The 19,910-nt window shown below is 43.2% G+C and overlaps 1 protein-coding gene across 1 annotated transcript; it reads left to right on the top strand.

Moving 5' to 3' along the window:
• Positions 1 to 264: 264 nt before the first annotated feature.
• hsd17b12a (hydroxysteroid (17-beta) dehydrogenase 12a) lies at positions 265 to 18,577 on the top strand. Its single transcript, XM_083665945.1, has 11 exons — positions 265 to 558; positions 11,063 to 11,109; positions 11,618 to 11,693; positions 13,649 to 13,756; positions 14,313 to 14,377; positions 14,692 to 14,736; positions 15,430 to 15,464; positions 16,038 to 16,119; positions 16,229 to 16,294; positions 16,659 to 16,808; positions 17,128 to 18,577. The coding sequence occupies exons 1-11, from the start codon at positions 381 to 383 to the stop codon at positions 17,266 to 17,268; spliced, it is 993 nt and encodes a 330-aa protein (XP_083522071.1). The 5' UTR covers positions 265 to 380; the 3' UTR covers positions 17,269 to 18,577.
• The last annotated feature ends 1,333 nt before the right edge of the window (positions 18,578 to 19,910 follow it).

Genomic DNA, 19,910 nt, shown 5'->3' with positions numbered 1-19,910 from the left:
AACAAGAGCCAATCAAAGGCTCTCAATCGAAGTTGCCGTAATGTTTGCCCAATCGCTGCTCACATTTGACCCACCCTCTTTCATACAGAAAATGGATGAATGGGGAATGGGTCTTTGTGATTGACATGTAAATTCACCAAAGGGTGGGGAGTTTCTGTTGTTAGACAGCGACTGCAGCCAATCGATTGCGGAGGTGGGTTTGCTGGTAGGCTATAGAGTAGGTGGTGGGCGTGAGCTTAAATCAGGATCGACTAGTGTTGGGGGAGTTGTGGGAGTGTGATGCTACAACCTCCTTATAAAGGGACTCTCACGTTGTGTCTTGAAATTAGAGCACATTGCCTAAAATTGGGGTCTCCACACATTGACTGAAAGCCACTGTCATGCATTCGTTTAACGTGGAGGACATGCTTCGTATGGTCGAGACGCCAGTCTACTGGGTCGGTGCCATCACCGTGGCCGCACTATCTTTGTTTGTGCTCTATCAACTGCATTTAGGTTTTCGGATTTGGGTCTTGGGAAACGCACAAGTGTTCTCTCCGAAGCTGGGCAAATGGGCAGGTGAGTTGGTCTCATGAATTCCTTACCAAATCTGCGAAGTCACGAAGAAGGCAGCGCAAGATGGCTATTTATTCTACAAGAAATTACAAAATGTTGTAATTGAACCCAAACTTTGTTATCATACCCGAAACAGCTGCATAATCATCCATTTTGATATCTCAGTGTCATTGGAAAGTTCAGTTGTGTATTGGGCTACATTAGGTAAATGAACTGGTTGATATGATCATGGTCTTATTAGCTAAATTGGCTTTCTAGTGTGAAACACGCACAATCCCTCAGTGGTGACATACACCTCAACAAGCGTTTTTTCTCACCTACCTTTAGTAGGTCGAGTAGCCTATAGATGGACCATAGACCAATTTGCGCAGGTTATGCGCACTTTCAGAGATCTGAAATATGTGGGGGAGCTTGAAGACAGCACACACTGAACGACATTCGCCCATCCACATGATATAGGCCAAACCTATATGCCTAATTAAGACGTGACCTATATTTTTGTTCATCTCTTGTTTTAGTCGTTCCATAATGGTACAGTTGGTTAGAGTATTCAACAGTTTAACATATAGGCAACATTTTGACCATGTGCAAATTGTTGTCATGTGTTTTTTTTTTTTTGGCAAGTATATCTTTATGTAATCTCTCAAACAGCCGATATATAGGCTACTTCTATCATTTGGTTGAATGCGTACAATGTTATTTAGATTGGCTAATCCTTATCGCCTAGTAAATGTTGTCTACTTTGTGTTCAGGCAAAGCATTTCATGCTTTAAAATGGTTTTTTAATTATCGCAGTTTTGGCCAAATATAAGGTTATATTCGCTGTTTTGACATTTAAAATTGTGTCTATGCGTTATGCGGAGACAAGTCTCGTAAGAATCGCCTTGGCCTAGCTTGACCCAGTTATCCAGTCTCCTCTTTCGAGAATAGGCTACTACTGCGTCTGGAGCAGAAGCGCATTCGTGCCTTGCTGCGCAATTTGCCCAGAGCCCCTCATAGCATCTGGATAGCTTAATCTCACCCGCCTCCTATCCAAAACAACAATCCCCATGGTATGCACACGACTGTTTAATGTAGCCTAGATGTTTATCTCTGCATCATGACGCACTTTTGTCCAAAATTGTTTGTGGGTTTGGATGAGATGAGAATTCATGCCATGTGCGTTTTACCAAGGAATCGAACACATGTCGCATACGTAGAATATGCTTCTCAAAATGCGTAATGGCATTTCTTTTCATTCTGTAAGTATCTGTGCCTCGGGGTACCGATATACAATTGGAGCACTAGCTATGTGATTGGTCGTTGCTCTGTCAGATTTGTCATAAATTGCGACATTTCCGAATTCATTCATTCAGTCTTTAACATTGCAATGCACTGTAGGCTACCCATAATGTAACACTTGCATAACCCATGTAGAGCCGCAGTCTATTTTCCACGCATTAGTCGTTGCATTCTGAAGGTAGCCTATAGGCTGCTCCCACCATATCAGTAGTCATACAAACGCAAAATTGAACATGATGGCTTTATTTTTTTTATTATTAATTTGACAAGTTTATCCCCCACTCTTCATCAGCCATCTTGGTATTCTACTGTCCTTAAATGTTCTGGTGGTGTAAAATCTTCATGCCACTCCCTGAAACTAACTGCCTCAGAAGAGTACCAGTCGGACTTGTCTCTCACATTCATTTCCAATGACAAATATTCATGCCGACAGCATTAGGGTGAGGTGGGGGGGGTGACTCGGTAGTGGATGGGGAACGTGTTTTCTTGCAGATCCTGTAGCGCAGGTCCAGCCAGGTTGAGCAATCTGTCACCCGCATGCGCAGTGACACACACTCTCTCGCGCGCATGATCAGTCTCAATTCATAGGTCTCTTAATATAGGAGTAGGCTTAATGGAAACAGATTAAGTAATATTGCTACACTAAAAAGCATCTTCAATGGGTAATTTCAATTGAAAGCAAGGTTCAAATCCAGGATTTGTCTTAATCTGTCTGTAAAGAGGCTCTGAAGTTACAATACTATTACTGTTTTTCTAGGCAAGCCATTGACTTTTCACAGTTGTGATGCCTAAAGTCTATTCATGTTGTTAATCTGCCATAGAGCAATAGAATGTAGAATGACATGCCAGATGGGGACTAGAACAAAGGTACTATGTTCGCTGATTTAACTCACCTTACCCATGTGCTAGTTTCAACACACATGGTTCCCATTGCAACACCCAGGTCCTGACTGAGAAAGGAGTGACATATCTTGCCCAACAAGTTCTCTCCTCATGCCCAAAGCCACTGTCAGAACACAATGTGACTGACTGTACTGTGCTGGAGTTAGTAGACGTCAGCTCAAACTACTTTTGAAGGGTCAGATGTGTTATTCGCCAACGAAGAAGGGAAGTATTTATACTGTCTTCATTATTGTTCAAAAACAACTGTATAAATATATTCCCATCTTAGTCACTTGGCTAACACTCTGGTTCTAGATCTGTGGGTAAAGGGAACTTCTACCTTGAGCTGTTGGTGTTGTAGGTAAAGTGTGTGTGGAGGAATGTGTTTGCCAATCTCATTGCCATTCACTAATTCACGAACTGTCAGTATCAGTGTTAGACCCCACTTTCTACTGCCCTTGCGGCTGTGTTCTCAATCCTGGTCCTGAAGAGCCACAGTGTCTGCAAGCTTTTGTCCCAGACCAGCACTAACACACCTGATTCAGCTTGTCAGTTAATTATTTTGACCTTCATTAGATGAATGTGTGGTGAGTTCTCCAGGAACTGGATTGAGGAACAGTTTCCTTAGAGGCTTTATGTACAATGCTGTATAGTTTCTTGATAAAGCACAGCTCAGCAAGGATTTCAATGGGGTTCCCTCCATGCTCAGAGGAGACTGTGGTATGGTCCTCCAGTAGTGGAGGAGGGGACCCCTGGTGGTAGGTTGGAGTATTGTACCGTGAGTCAATGAGGTTTCCCCAGTACATCCAGCAAGCATTCTATTTATAGTGGAGACCAACCATATCTACAGCTTGTTTGCGTTATGCAGTACAATAGTGGCTATGCATACAGTTAAACCATTCAAATGGACTTCCATAGATTAAAACCACAAAATAAATGTACTTAACATCAACAACATGCATGTAGACATTTTGGGTTGTCATTCCAATCATATTTGATCATAACAGACCAGATTATTAGTGTCATTATTTTACAGGCAAACCATTTCTTTTCATGTGCAATTAGGTTTTTGGCTTCAAGATGCACGGAGACCTTTCTTAGATCCAACTTATCACACAGCGAGGGTGCAGTTCTCCCCCCTCTCTCCACTGTTAGCCCATAGCTTCAAAGATATATATGCCATTTAGCTGACGCTTTTATCCAAAGCGTCTACATTGCAGTGAGTTTTGCATTTCAGTATATATGGTCCCAGCAGGAATCAAATCCACAACCTAACCATTGTTAGCGCCATGCTCTACCAACTGAGCCACAGAGGACCATGGACCAAGATTACATAAGGATGCCAGTGTCTGTTACAGTTGATACATCATTGTGTGTGTGTTGGGGGGGGGGTGGCAGTACAGAAGTGTAATTTAATTCTAGGAGAGTGAATTCTTTTTACATTAAAAGGAGAGAAAAGACTAGTATTATATAAGGGGGCGGGGGTTTGCCATTCATGACTGTAGCCCAGCATAGGGGTGACATTGAAGACTTGGTTCAGTACATATGCAAGGGACCTATTTTTATTTTTAGTTGGAATTGTTTGCTAGTAAAAACATTTCCCTCTTTCCTTTTTAAGGGTTAATCAGTTATTGTGGGTACTACTGGCCTGAGGAGGGCTAATTTGGCTGCAGAAAGATTGTCCATGATGTATGATAATTTTCATGAATAGGTACAGCATTTCATTAACGTTAAGGAAAATGCACATACGTGATGTGTGTGTGTGTGTAGCCAGCCAGGGGCTTTGAAAGAGAGAGAAGGGGGAGGTACGGGTGGGCGGTTAGGGAGAGTGCTGCCGTTCATGTGACGAACACGCTCTGTGACACGTGCTGAAGCTGGGGCTGCTGGGTAAAAACTGCAGCTCATGATTTTCAAGCCCCCCTCTCCTACTCCTTCTCTAGCCAGCCTATCTCCATCCTCCATCTCTCTCTCTCACACTGCAATCTCTCTCACTCCTTCCCTTCCTCCTTCTCTCCCTGCATCTGTTTGTTCGCCCTCTACAAGCCCACTACCCCCCTTCTCTCTCTCCACTGTGTCACGACTCCTCCTGTTTATTTATTTATTTCTCGAAAAGGATGTCTTCCATCTGTCGCTTCTCTTTTTATAAAGCCCATGCTTGCACTTTGTTGCAACAATGAAGAGGGAAAAAATGTCCTGTAAAATTGTATTCAAGTTTTAGTCAGTCAGTGGCAGTGCATGAGAATGGTTTGGAATTGTCTTTTTCTGGTCAAGCTGTCAATCAAGTTAGGAGCCCCACCTCAACAGTGTAGTTGGTTAGTTCTGGCGCTAACTCTGTGGATTGGTTAATAATCGCAGTTTAAATGAGTCCTGTTCAAATGAGGTGAATGCTCCATTTACAGCAGTGTAAAATGGATACATATTTGGACTTTCTTATTGTTCATGATCAAAAACTATCATTCAACAGGATGTTTCAGTCGAATCACAACCTAATTTTGGTTTTGATTACCTCTTTCTTGAACTAGAGCCTCTCGCATGCATATCTTGAATGTTTAACTGACACCTCCTGCAAACATTTTCACAAGCACTCTTAGACATCCAAGATACATGCCTGGTTAGGTATTGGTTTGCATTCACCTGTCTTGTAAAGTTAGTCCTCTTTGGGGGGAGGCTAGGTGTTAATGCCCTATTGTCTTTGTACCTTGTGGCAGGTATGCTAGGTATGGGTTCCGGGCTGACGACAGAGCCCCCATTATCCTGTCCTACAGGGTTTTCCTGCTCTATCAGTGTATCTAATAGCTCTAGAGCACATTGGTTTCCTTTTAAACAGACATGAGGTCATGCTGAATCTATGGGTTGTCATACAAGTTGCCCTCAATGTTTATTAAGTAACATTGTTTGAGAATTATATTTTTGATGATAAAATTGTGGTGCAAAGTGGGGTAACCTTGCACAATGTTGCAGATGAATACATGTTTTGTTTTTTTTAAATTTCTTTGTAAAATGTTTGTACAATGTTACTTTCCAATGTGCCTGCTAGCTACACCTTCATATTGCATAGTTTTGATTACTGTGTTTTATGGATTAATCTTTTGGACACATTTGATTATGTTTGCCCATTTAAGTGAATCCCTTCAATTCTCGTATTCTTTTGTGTGATAATTGTCATTGTTCATGCATCAAGCACAGGAACAGGGGCAACATCAAGCAACAGGGATGTGTATAGAATGCAACAAATTGGCATTAAGTTCTCTCTTCAAAATATTGCACTTGTTTCTCCACTTCTAGTTGATATGTGAAGGAAACTATCCAGGCTATTTTTGCTCTATACCCAAATATAGCTATTTCTATCTTGGGTGGCTCAGAAGTTTATTTTTTTTTCCTCTCCCTTGGTCCGATCAAGCTGTATTTCTGTCGACTTTTATTTTTACCATGTGACTTCTTCCTCACGCTATTTCAAGCGTTGTGTGTTTGAGAGTGGGAGGGGGTCTTTGGATCTTCTACTGCAGCCCCCCCCCCCTCCTCTGCAAGGGGAGGGGCGGCTCGTTGATAGGAGAGAGGGGGGGTGCGACAGATTACATAACAGCACCGTAACGAGAGGAGCGGGGCACACAAGGACCGCAGCCTCTCCTCACAGAAAATCCTAATTGGCCTTTTTCTGTTTTTTTTGGCACCCATTTTGATGTAGAATCAGTTACCGAGCTATAGCATAGCCATGAACTGTGATGCTGTCAAATGCTACAATGATACTTTGCCCTTCTTGAATGTGTTCCTACAGTGGATTTAGTGGGTGTATTATTTTGTAAGGGTGTTTCAGATGCATACTGTATAGGCAAGGCAGCATCTAGCATGATGGGCTCACAACTAGGTTTGTATTCCAATATCTTCACTAGCCTACTTTTGGAATGAAGTAATGCATGAATCATGCGTTCTACATTGTATGCTAGTGTGGATATTACACAACAACCTTGGACTGTTCACATTTACTCAAGTAGGCTCAACTAATAGTGCTACGAGGTTCTGTGTGTCTTCCAGGAGGCTGTGTAGCTCTGGTGCTAAGCTAAGGGGGAATCAAACAAAGAACCCCCTCACACACAATGCACTTGCAAAGCACCTCTGGTTTATTCAGCTAGGCTAAGGAGGGATATCTGTAAGAGGGATGCAACACACACACAAGGATGCGGTTGTGGAGGATCTTGTTGGTATTCAGGTGCTGCGGCAGGCAGCTCCAGACGAGGCTCTGTGCTGTGCAGCCGCGCTGCTATTTTTACTCGCACTGCTGCTTTTTTTAGCCCTCGGAATATTGAGCAGGCAGAGGCATGGGGCAGCTACACTGTGCTGCTGCTGAAGGGAGGGAGGGAGGGAGGGGGGGGGGCTATGGAGGGATGTCAATACCTCTGAATGTGATGTGCAGCATTGAGCAGAGCACAGCATAGCACAGTGCACACACGCCCCCACTGGGGCATCTCATAGCCAAAATGGTCGGGTGGTTTCTCAATGGCATCTTTGAAGAGGAGGCAGGAGTGAAATCGGTGTCAAGCCACTTGAAATGAGAAATGTGATTCTGAAAGATCTCTCTCTCTCACACACACACACACACACATCCACACTCAGTTTTTGGTTTCCATGAGAAGAAAAGTTGAATGGATGATGGGTTTCCACCCCCCCTCCCACCCAGAAAAAGGTACTATTATATAAGGGCCATTCATGACTGCAGCACAAGGATGACATCATGAGGTGATATTCAGTATTTATGCAGATCCCAAAGCCATGATGAGGAATACACACACAAAACTGATGTTAAACAATGAACTTGATATTGTGTGTAAAACCATGCTCAAATTCAGCCTCTTCTCCCATAGCCCCTCCCTCTCTCCCTATTTCAATCTTTTATTCATCTTTTATTTCCTGTAGAGCGGATGGAGTGATCTGTGAATAGTGTCATCATTCGGCCATTGTCCACTACAGCCCCCTTGTGTTGCAGTGAGTATATGCTCGCTTGCCCTAAAGATTCCCTCCATCTTTTATTTTATTTTCCCCTCTCTCTCTCTCTCTCTCTCTCTCCCCCACACACCCACACCACTCATTCTTCCATCGAGTGAATACCATCACTCCGTTTCCCCTTTTCCAATTCCCATTGAATAGAGAACATGCTGGCGTCCATGAAGACACACACATTAAATTCACACATAATCCACACCTGGAATTCCATCTGCCATATTTAACCGTTAGTGAAGGATGTCTCGTTAACATCACATCGGAATGTGGTCAGAGCAGAACCTTCTTGCCTGCCTTCCTGCCTTCTTGTCCTCTCCGCGGCCCGTTCTGTTGGTGCAGTTTGTCTTGTTTTCTCAGTTCTGTTATCTTAGGTGACATGACTGTCATATGTGTCCCTCGAAGGAGACTCACTGACATCTTTATGAGCACAGTGCCTGCAGGAGGAGAGTCTTGTAAAAGAACTAGGGGAGAGAGGGTGAAGTTCCAAGTGTACTTTTGGGTGATGCTGGTCGGTGATAACGACAGCCTACTCTTGTAGGACTGGATGTACCGCACCTGAAGCCCTTCAGTAAGTCACAAGTGCATAGAAAAGTTAAAGTCCTTTTGAATATTAACTTGGGGTTGAAGTGACATGATAGAAATACTACTGTTGTATTCAGTGGCATTTTTAACCCCAACATTATGGTGGAGCCACTGTCAAAAATCCTCAGATGCATGCCATTGGGAACCACAGTCAAACTAAATATCCATCAAATCATCCGTTGTGAACGCAGTTGGATGTAGCCTACATCAAGACACAGCCTATTAGCAGAATATATTTTAAGATTAAGAAAAATGTTGAATATCTAATCATGCAGTTTCTATTTCCAACATGTTAGCTTTCTGTTTAGCTATGACCACTTGCTATGTGACTACTTTTGCCAGTCCAATTTGCACACAGCAGACCCTGCAGGAAAGCAAAAGTAAAGATGCGGCAGACATCTAAACAATAAACAAGCTGCCTCAGGCAACAGTGTAGCTCATGAACAAGCTGATTCTCTGGCTGTAGTACCTTTTTGAACCACTTGGGACCGTGGGCCCGGTGGAGCTCGGCCCCTTGAGCTTGCCGTTGATTCACAACCATTGCGCACAACCATTTTCTCCACTCATAGCGTTTCATTGACAAAGAGGGGGGCCAAACAGGACTGGCCCCACTACCATAGAAAACAGTAGCACTGAGCCAGCCAGCTATCTGCGAAAAACAGCAAATTTCACGCATTTCAGAGCATTTCCATACTCGAGGAAAATAAACTAAAGCACAGCCGTGAATGTTAATGATGTATATAAAAAAAAAAAAAGAAGAAAAAAAAAAACATCTATTTGCTAATGGTAGGATATGAAGATACAGTAATATGACAAGGGCGATGCTTAATTGACACAACAGCGCCATCTGCTGGTGGGGTTGGGCCCCACCGGCCCTGAATCACAAAACTCACAAAATTCACAATGGTTGTATTCACTCTCCTGAATTCAAAGTCTGTAGTATACAGATCACTCACTTACGGCATAGCTCATCATCTTTCGTGTAGCTCACTCAGAGCCATAGATAGGCATATCAATGAGTCCTGAGCTCACTATCTGGCTCATTGCTCTTTAATCTATTGCTTGCTATCTGAAATTGACACGTACATATACAGTTGCCCAGTAGCTCACTTTCTAACAAATAGTATTTGTACAGAGGACTTGGGGTGGAATCCTAAATCGAGATCCACGTGCATAACTTCAACATTTGTGTGAATCTTGGAAAATTTGCATGATTAGACTTGGCCATGCAGATCTCAAGTGCAAGTGTACAGAATAGTGTCGTTTTTACCATTTGGCCGTTGTCCACTACAACCCCATTATGTTGCAGTGGAGTGTATATACTCTCTTGCTCTATAGTGCAGTCTCTCTCTCTCTCAGCTGCTGATGTGCTGCAGGCTGCGCCCGTTGAGGCTTTTCTGCCAAGGAGCATTTCATTCTTAAGATGAGGGGGGAGTTTAAAAATAACCAGGGAATCTGCTCTCTTCACTTTTTGACTTTGTGCTTTTCTTTCTTTCTCTCACACCATTCGTTCACTCATTCGTCTCTCCTTCTCTCTCTTTCACTCAATCGTTCCCTCACTCCGTCCGTTTCTATTTTTAGCCGCCCCTAGGATCCCTCCTCACCCCCTCCCTTTTTCTCGTGCTCCTTGTTCGTCATCACCCCCTCCCTCCCTTCATCTCTCTGCTCCCTCCCTCTCTTTTCTCCTTTCCTCTCCTGCTCTATGCTAGAGAATGGCCTCTGCCTGTATTAATCTTTCATCAGCCCTGGGTTTTGTGCCACTCAAGATGCATGTGAATGTGTGTGTGTTCACCCCCAAAATCCTCTCCTTTATCAGTCTTGTTATTTCCCCCACTTTTTCTCTTTCCCTCTTTCTCCATCCCTCCATCCCCCCCTTCAGTCAGGGAATAGGGGGGTGATGGGCAGTGTGCTAAAAATAGCTGCGCTCTCTTGACAAGGTGAGGAGAGCAGGGAGAGAACACAAGAAGAGCATCACAGACTCTTGCTTGTACATCTATCCTGCTCTGGCTTAACCTCTGCTATCTTTGTTCATAAGCAAAATGGCTGAGAGGCTTGACTGTACAGTATCTCTTCAGTGTACTGTAAAGACTATAGTCAAGAGGCCCTGTTCTAAATCATCGAGCCCAATGCAAACTCGTACTTGTTGGTTTCCCGGACATGGATTATTAAGCCTCACCCTGCACTCAAAATAATCTCCAATGGAGATTTCAGATTTAGTCCAGGACTAGGCTTAATCTGTGTCCGGGAAACCACCCCATAGGGTTCATTTTCGACAGATACTATATGAGCTAATTTGTAGTAGGTACAAAGTATTGGGTGTGTCACAACTGATTTGCTATTGTCCCTTTTTTAAATGGCATTGTTTTGTAGTAAGTCAAACATCTAGGCTGCTATGTAAACTCTGGGCTGACCTTCGAGTTTCGATCCTTGATGGAAGCAGTTTGACTAGAAGCTAGCTATGACACGTCATGACTTCGGTTGACTGACTGAATCGTCTCTGCGGTCGTAGTTTTTATGACATTGAATGAGATTTATGACTTTGTTAGTCTTATGTACTTCTCTTGTACCACAATTAAAAGGATTTCCCCAATATATGCAAGCAGTCAATGTCACATGTCAGGTAATGGATACAGTCTACCTACAGTGAGTACTTTGTGCTCGACTGGAAATGTGAGCGGGTGTTTGAGTGTGAGAGAACCAAGAGAAAAGTAGAACCTACAATATACTGACCTCTTCATCCTTCTTTTTTTCCCCTCTCTCTCTCCAGTTGTGACGGGAGCCACGGACGGAATCGGGAAAGTCTATGCGGAGGAGGTGAGGTTCCCGGCCCTCTTATTTATTTTATTCCCTTCACGGAAAAGCTCAGTGACTCATACACACACATACCTTTCACTCACAGACCACGGTAGGTAGGGCTCTTACAGGTCTATTAATGTGGGAAAGAGTCCTTACACACACACACACACACACATACACACAGGCTCACTTATGAGAGCAGTAGCACCAAGGCTACAAGTACCACTTCCTCACAGACATGGCTACATGCTGAATAGGAGCTTCCCTGCCATTGAGTATGCATGTGTTTAGTGCATAAGTGTATGGACTCAAATCAGGACACACATACTTTACATACAGCTACCATGTTTGGTTCAAATAAACCTTTTTAAAAAGCATGATCTACTGTAGGTGTTGGTTAGAATGACTTTAGTGGGCTACCACTAAATGGGGTGATTTGAATTCTATGCTAAGGCCTGAAGGTGGTAGCATTTTGTGTGTGTATGTGATGCTGACAGTGTGTTCTCTTTTTCTCCCCCCCCCTCAGCTTGCTCGCCGAGGGTTCGCCATGATGCTCATCAGTCGCACCCAGGACAAGCTGGATGACGTCGCCAGGTCACTTGGTGTGTGTGTGTTCACTCCTCTCCAGCTGACTGTCGGACATCCCAATGCTAATGGGCAGAGCCCCAAGACCTGTTTATTTTGAGGCTAGCCCGTATATACGTCATCAACACGCATACATAAACACACCCCTTTGAGAGGTTGGAAGCCCTTCAGACAGTGTGTCGTCATGGAAAGCTGGGTCAGGGTTGAGAGCACTGTGTGTGGGCTGATGAGGATGTCCATATGGGCAGGCTTTGACGTCTGTCCTACTGCCCCCCTGCACACTCGCACAGGGTTTCCTACCCAGCTGTTAGACCCTGTCTCACCTTGTCTTTCCTTTTTTGTTTTTTTCTCCTTTTCTTTGTCCCCCCCCCCTCCTTTTTTTTTTTCCTAGCTAGTTCTTTCTGAATGGGGAATGGGAGCACACAGGCATTGCAGACTATGCTAGTTCACTTGCGCTCTCTCACTGTAGCAGGGTGGAGACTGGGAGACAGCCTGGGTGTATGAATGGACTCGCTCTCGTTCCCGCTAATCAGTAGGGACAACTGCTATCCGGGTGCTGCTGTAGTCACCGAATAATTAACTACTGTAATTGTGTGTGGCTTGGTTTCATTATTCTGGATTCAAGTTGGTAACGCCAAAACTCTTCTCCCAGTTTTTTTTCTCTTCAACCCCCAGTTTTGGGCCGTTGCAATGAGTACATAGTAGTCAAATTATGGCCATAAAATTCTCACAGCGCATGCGTGGGCTCCATAGTTTCCTTGGTATTGGGTAAAAAAAACATGCTAAATGATGGTCAATGCAGAAAGGTTACTCATTCATTTATTTCTGTTTCCGATTTCCATTCATCTAGTGAACATAAATGAAATGTTTATTTTTCGGAGCATAGACTCAATTTGAGTATCCTTTTTGCATTTGATTGAAACGCCTCACTATGAGGCTGACTCTCCAGTCACTGGTCTCTGGTGGAGTGCTATTAGGGGTGTTGTGCCTCAGGTCCACAGAGGGGGGTCAATGGGTAGTCACGAGCGGGGTCTCAGCGTGCCAAAACCTGGCACCCCTCCCTTGCGATCAGCCTGACAATCCCCCCCACCACAAATTCCTCTTCTGCCCCTCAAATGTAACCTGGCAACCACACCCTCAGTATGGCAACCCATATTCCTGTACTACCAGCTTTAGCTACCAGGTAACACAAATTCTATACCTATTTTATACTTTACCTCTTCTAGTTGGTTCTCAGTCGAATCATGCTCCAACCTGGCAACCCAAATCAGCCCACTCTGGCAACCCAGGTCCCTATACCATCCCTGTCCCCCACTCTTTCCCTCAGATCCTGTTTAATTGATTCTCAATGGCAGCAGCTAAATATAGATTCATGAATAGGGTGTAGTCTTGGGATGTTCCAACCCTGCTCGCTCGCGCTCTCATTCTCACTCGCTTGCGCTCCCTTCCTCCCCCTCACCCCTTCTCCCCAAGTCTAGTTTATCCCCACCTGGTCTAAAATGTCACCCCAGTCTTCTGTCTCCACATACACACCGGAGGAATTTCTCATAATTTACTCTGCCACCGATCAGACATGAGTTTTTGGACAATAAAATATAATTACAGCAGGCGCAGGGAAAGAAAGGGAAAGAAAGAGAAAGAAGGAAAGAGAGGAGTTTTCAGGCTTATTTATTGATATACAGCGCCCCCTCCTGTTCGAGTTTGGAAAGCCGTGCCTTCTCGCTCCACCTCATTTTAATGGTATTTTGGGGGGAATGTGTGATGTGTTGAAAAGGGAATCGCCTGATCGTTGAAGCATGTTATGAGCTTTGTGTATTGTACTGATGACGTGTGTGTGCGTGTATAGGCCTGTCACTCAAAGTTCTCTCTGTGAATGGATATTTTGCCCACTATCTTCATTTAGTGTACACTGTTTCACCCCTATGTATGTTTTTCATCATGTGTAACCTAACTAATATTTCCTCCTCTGCAGAGGAGCAATACAAGGTGGAGACCAAAACCATTGCTGTGGACTTTGGTATGTCAGACATCTACCCTAAGATTGAGGCTGGGCTGGCTGGACTGGAGATTGGAGTGCTGGGTAAGATGGTTGATCTTTATGAACCCTTAATATCACTGTATGGCTCAGCTCATGCATCCTGTTCACCACACATTATACTTTAATACCCCCTTCCCCTCCTACTTAGTTTTTTTTTACTCTGTGAAATAATATAAAAAGGTGTCCTTATTTATCATGGAGTGATTTGATTCTTTTATTCCTCCAATGTTGACATCACAAATAGAGACTGTGTGATGTGTGTGATTATGTGCTGGTTACTTACCACAGCAATGGTATGTAATGGTGTATGTTCCGGTCATCATTTGACTGACAGTGGCTTCCCTTGAAGTGTGTCAGTGTCAGAGATGTGGGCTTTAACACAAGTTATCATTGCTTTGTAATCATTTTGGATCTCATTGTCCTGTTTTGCACAAGCATAACTACATGCTTTCCCAGTTTAAGGTGTGGTTGTGTCTCCTTTTATGAATGTGAGGTTCTCTCACTTGTGAGGTTCCACTGCCACCTGCTGGTGAGAGTAACTTCACATTCAAACCAATGCGATTGTGGGAACAATAGTCTAATTTTCCTTTCTCTTCAGTGAATAATGTTGGAATCTCCTACGATTACCCTGAGTACTTCCTGCGTATTCCTGATCTGGACAATGTGAGTCACAATTGAATTAAATTCAACTTTATTTATCCCCAAGGAGCTGTTATTGTTTAAATGGAACACAACTTATTCCATATACCACAACAGGTACCATACATCAAGAACGTAATTTGTTAATTTCACTTCATGCAATCAAGCATGGAAGTCTTAGTTTACCTATACCTAGTTTTGAGCTGATTTGAGTTTATCAAGTTCTCTGCACAATGATTTAACTGTGGTCAATGTCTAGCAGACACCCACACACTTGCATTGTATACAGAAGAGACTAGTCTCAAAGCTCATGTTCTTTTTTTTGTCATTTATTTCAGTTCATCACCAACATGATCAATGTCAACATGACTTCAGTGTGTCAGGTAAGGCTTCTCTTGCTCTTGGGACAGATCTAGGCATGTTTACACCTGTACCATAGATAATCATCAAATAGATGTACGTTTTTGTCTCCATTCAGCCCAAGGTAAAGTTTGAGAACTTGTGTATCAACATCACACACTGACCGAGAGTGCAATGACGGGTGTCCATCTCTTTCTTCCCCTCCTTCATCCCCTTCCTTCTCCTCCTCATTCACTGTTGCTGCTGTGGTACCTGCAGTTTCCCAGTGGTTCCCAGAGCAACGGTGAACTACACCAACGCTGTCTGTGCTCACCACCCACGCACTACCTTTTCTTCTCTCTCTCTCTCCCTCTCTCTTTCCCTCTTCTTGCCCCTCCACCCACGTAGCTGAAATGTACCACTATGGCATACAGTATCTCCCATGATGTCTGCTGTCATTTACAGTCCTATCTACAACATTCACCTGCCAGCACTTTCCCACCATATTTGCCACCTCCTTTCCACCATATTTGGGCAAAAAAACAACAATCAGTCATGCTCTACATTTAAGCATCTATAGCTTCTTTCAAATGTACCGTTACAGTGCAGTCAAAGCAGTTTTATATGTACATTGTAGTTTTGAATCAGTGTTGTTGACAGTTGCCTGTTGTTGCTCAGTGGTTGATGTTAGTTCATTTTTCCTTTTTTTTCCTTTTTTTTTTTCTTTCTTTTTTTAGATGTGCCGTCTCGTGCTGCCCAGGATGGCCGAAAGGTGAGTGAAACTATAGAATTTTTACACCCCGACCCCTCCATGCTCTGTCTCTTCCCTTTCAAAAGCCCAAGACTATGATCTCTATCATGCGAGTTCTTTTAGAGATTATGATTTAGGCCTCATACATCGGACATGAGGATGCATAATAGATACATGAGATACGAGAAGTGTGTAAGGATGCACTCTATATCAATCTTCAGCCCCCTACCTCCCCTCTCTTTGTTCACAATTCTGACAAGCAGCTTTTCAATTCACACAAAGTGCACTCCCATTCCGATTGGCTCGGAGATCCCATGTGACTCGTCCGAGCCAATCGGAGCGCTGGCACATTTAGTGCCGTGTGAGGAGGCAGGAGCAACCCTAGTTTCTCCCGCGTCTCTCTCTCTCTCCCCCTCTCCCTCTCTCCACTACATCACTGCAGCAACAGAGACGCTGAAAGAGCAAGCGGCTGCCATGGCAACGCACAGGGCGACTATGATTATGTTACGTGTGTGTGTGTGTGTGTGACAATGGGCCTTTTGGTGCTCCACAGAAGAGGAAAATCTGTTCTCATCCTCTTCATTTGTGTTTCAGGAATAAAGGTGTGGTCCTCAACATCTCCTCTGCCAGTGGCATGTACCCTGTCCCTCTGCTGACCGTCTACTCCTCTAGCAAGGCAAGTGCACTCACCTTCTCCATCCACTATCCCAAATACGGTCCAGACCTCTTGTCAAGTTTTAATATGACAGTTTAATCAATACCTGGTTTCATTCTCTCTTCATTAGGCTTTTGTGGACTTCTTCTCTCGTGGACTTCATGAGGAGTACAAGAGCAGGGGACTCATCATCCAGGTGAGACTAGCCTTCTTGTGTCCTCTAGTACTACTGTTGGAGATATGTTTGTGGTACATTTTCATCTCAGACTACACACACTTACAAAAAAGGGTTCAAAAGCTATCCCTGAAGGAGAACCAAAAAAGGTTCTAGGGATTCTAGGTAGATAGTGTCAGGGCCTTGTGCTATAAATATATTGAATGCTTGAAAACTGTACAGTCGAGATGTAAAAACAGACATGGTTGTGTTCTTGAGCTCAAACTCTTCCATAAAGTGTCTTGTCAGGCCTGGTCCTCAGTGCAGAGTCATACACCCTCTGGTGGCTTGTTGACATACAGCATCTTTGTTTACCCTGTTGAATTAACGTGTGTCCATCCTCCAGAGCGTGCTGCCTTTCTTTGTGGCCACCAAGATGACTCGTATCAGGAAGCCCACCCTGGACAAGCCCACCCCTGAGCGCTACGTGGCAGCTGAGCTGATGACTGTGGGCCTTCAGAAGCAGACCAACGGCTACTTCCCTCACGCTGTCATGGTAAGGAATGTTCTCTCTCTCTCTCTACAGCATATCAGTTTCTATCTCTCTGGGGTTTATGTGAGCGGAGTAGAGCAGGGTGAAGTTTCCCCTTGTCACCGATCTAGGATCAGCTTTAAATTATTATCTCCAATGGTTAAAGCTTTGGGAAAGGTAAGCTGATTCTAGATCCATTTCAACAGTTTTCCCCAGGGCTGGTTGACCACTATCCAGGTCCTGTCTACTCAGCTCGCTCTCTATGGTTCATCATTCCATATAGTCCAGATTGCCATACAGAGTGCTAACACGTTTCTCCCTGGTTCCTCTGTGTTCTATTCAGGGCTGGCTGACCACGGTTCTGGTGCCCATGCCTTGGGTCCTCTACTTCGGTGCCAGGATGAACAAGGCACAGCGCTCCGGTTACCTGAGGAGGAGAAAGCTGAGGGAGCAGCAGAACAATGGAGGGCTGAAGAAAGAATAAGAACCCTTACTGACTGGAGACACTGGTGAATGGACAGCTGACTGTCACCACCTACTCGGGTTATGTCCATTCGCTCTATCAATATCTACTGACTCACTTGACTGTGTGTGTGTGTGTGTGTGTGTATGAGTTCAAAGAGGATCTTTTTGTACATCAGGGCTAATAGGGTATATGTGTGTGTGTCATTTGCCTTATCCATGAACCATTGACCCCAATACAGATCTTCTTACGTCTTTGAATGAAGTTGTTCCAGAAATGGCTCAAACCAAAATGGCAGCCTCTGGAAGTGGCTGAAATAAAGAACAAACCTTTCCCAGCCCATGGGATTATTATTATTTTTCTATGTGACAAAGTGGTGAAAATATTTAAACTAAGGTGGTTTATGTTGACACTGCTGTTGTAAGCAGAGAAAGATGGTGGTGGTTTTTTTTATATTTATTTTATTAGATGTACATGAGGGCCACAGACATCTTCAGGAACTCACTACCCAGTGTAGTTTACACAGAATGCACACGATGTAAGGAAGAGGCCTTCTCTCTCTCATGTCAGCATTTTGTTCATCTTGACTTAAGTCGAGTTGTTGTCGGTCATAAGTGTTGGTCTTTCTTCAGGTTTTGTATATTTAAAAAAGATATGTGGTGGGATTTGTTGCACTGTTTCTTGCTTAGTCTTAGGCTAAGTTTTGCAAGGTTACATTCTGTACTGTTTGGCATATTATTCATTTATAATTCACTGTTTGATGGTCACAAACAATGTGCCCACAGTTGATATTGGTATTTGTCACGTTAAATGAATGTGGACTCTGGCACACTGAACTTCTTATGGAGCCGTCACTGAACTAAACAAGATGTTAGCTCCATTGAGAAGTAGACATATCATTTGCCACTGTTGCCTTACATGCTCATATAATGCCAAATAACTTTCTGTGCAACAATATGTGATGGCCTTTTTGGGTTGTTGAGGGACCGCTCCAACATGCACAACTGGTTTTGACTGTTTATTGGTCTCTGCCTATGCCATAGATCTCTGTATGACTCTGACCAATGCCCAAGAAGAAATATTTTCCTCAGTGCACTTGGGTATGTCCATGGTGTCTTATGAAGACTTCTCAGGTGTGACACTGGACCAATTTTTATTATAATCAAATATTCTGAAAGTGTGGAAAGCAATGTGCTGTTGTTCTCTGCTGCTTTGTACCTGTATGATGATTTGAACATGTTACCATTTGTTAATAAATTAAAAAAGCTTTACAATAAATTGTGCTTGCTCTGTATTTTGTTGCTATAGTACAGCAAATGAACCACACAGATTTTTTTTTAATTCAAGAACAAAACAAATAATGTAATTGTAAATGACATTGAACACTTATAAAACATGCTATTTTGACAACATAATACAGTATAATGAAGACAAAGGAGCTTGTGTCCGTGTAGACAGGGTCTATTTAAAAGAAATAAAAAATGTACTTTGACATTAAGAAAAAGTCTCCCATTTCTGATGATGAATACATTATGCTTACATTAGTGCATTATAGTGGGATGGCTAGAGGCCACATTTTCTGTGATTAAAAACAACAAATTTGACACAGAGCAAGGGCAGGTCCCACAAAGGTGAAAGGTGGTTTGAATTTTGGCTTCACCAGATTATTAAATTAGCATCACCCAGATATGAAAAATGTGGTTTCTGTTGTTTTCCAGTACTCTGTCAAAATCCAGCCCTGCTACTCTCCCTCAAATGATCCGTTTTCGATGGGTGTGATTTAAAAGGTTATGCGTTCGTCACCACGACCTGCTCATGTTATACTCCAATAAGGTGCATGCTCTGGGTCGTAAAACTCAGTCAAATAAACCAATTATATAATTTGTATACATTTTACATCCTTTCATTTTATCCAGCACTAGCAGTGCACACATTATATCTGTACCTTGCAGGTACAGATAACAGTGAGACTAGATGAAACTGGCCATTTAGAGTTGTGTTAAAATGCAGCAAGACTGTTCAGAATACAAAGGTAAGAAAATGATGTAGCTAAAGTTATCTTGTTGTTTGAGCTAGCACAGTGTTGTATTTTGCTAGCTAGAAAAAAACATTTTAATTGTAACCCCCGCCCCATTTTAATTGTAACCCCCGCCCCATTTTAATTGTAACCCCGCCCCAGTAAGACCAAGGATGTTTCATAATGTTTGTAGGAGTGTAGAGAACACAAACATATGACAAAAGTGTGCCACGTATGTGTGTCCTTTAAATGGTTGGCAGAAATATAAAGTACCCTAAAAATGGTCAAAATCACTGTTTTCTGCTGTTATTTCATCCCTAGTTTCAATATTTTACATGTAAACCAGTAGAAGACATATTACTGTTCTCTAGTATCCACTGATTAAAATTATATGCAACATGATATGTTAAGACATAACAAATAATCTGCGCTGTGCATTTCACTTTATGGGAAATCCCAAAGAAACGATTTTTGTCCAGTGAAGAGATATAAATACAATTTTAGTCTATCGAAGATTTTGTTTAGTTGTCATGTTTAGTATTTGGTCGACAATCCTTTGCATGGAATAAGTGCCTGAAGTCTGCAACCCATTGACCCCACCAGATGCTGGGCATATTCTCTGGTGACCCTGAAAAAAATGGCCATA

This window comes from Argentina silus (genome assembly GCF_951799395.1).
Source record: "Argentina silus genome assembly, chromosome: 3".
Taxonomy (NCBI): Eukaryota; Metazoa; Chordata; class Actinopteri; order Argentiniformes; family Argentinidae; genus Argentina; species Argentina silus.
This window is presented reverse-complemented; position numbering and strand designations above follow the sequence as displayed.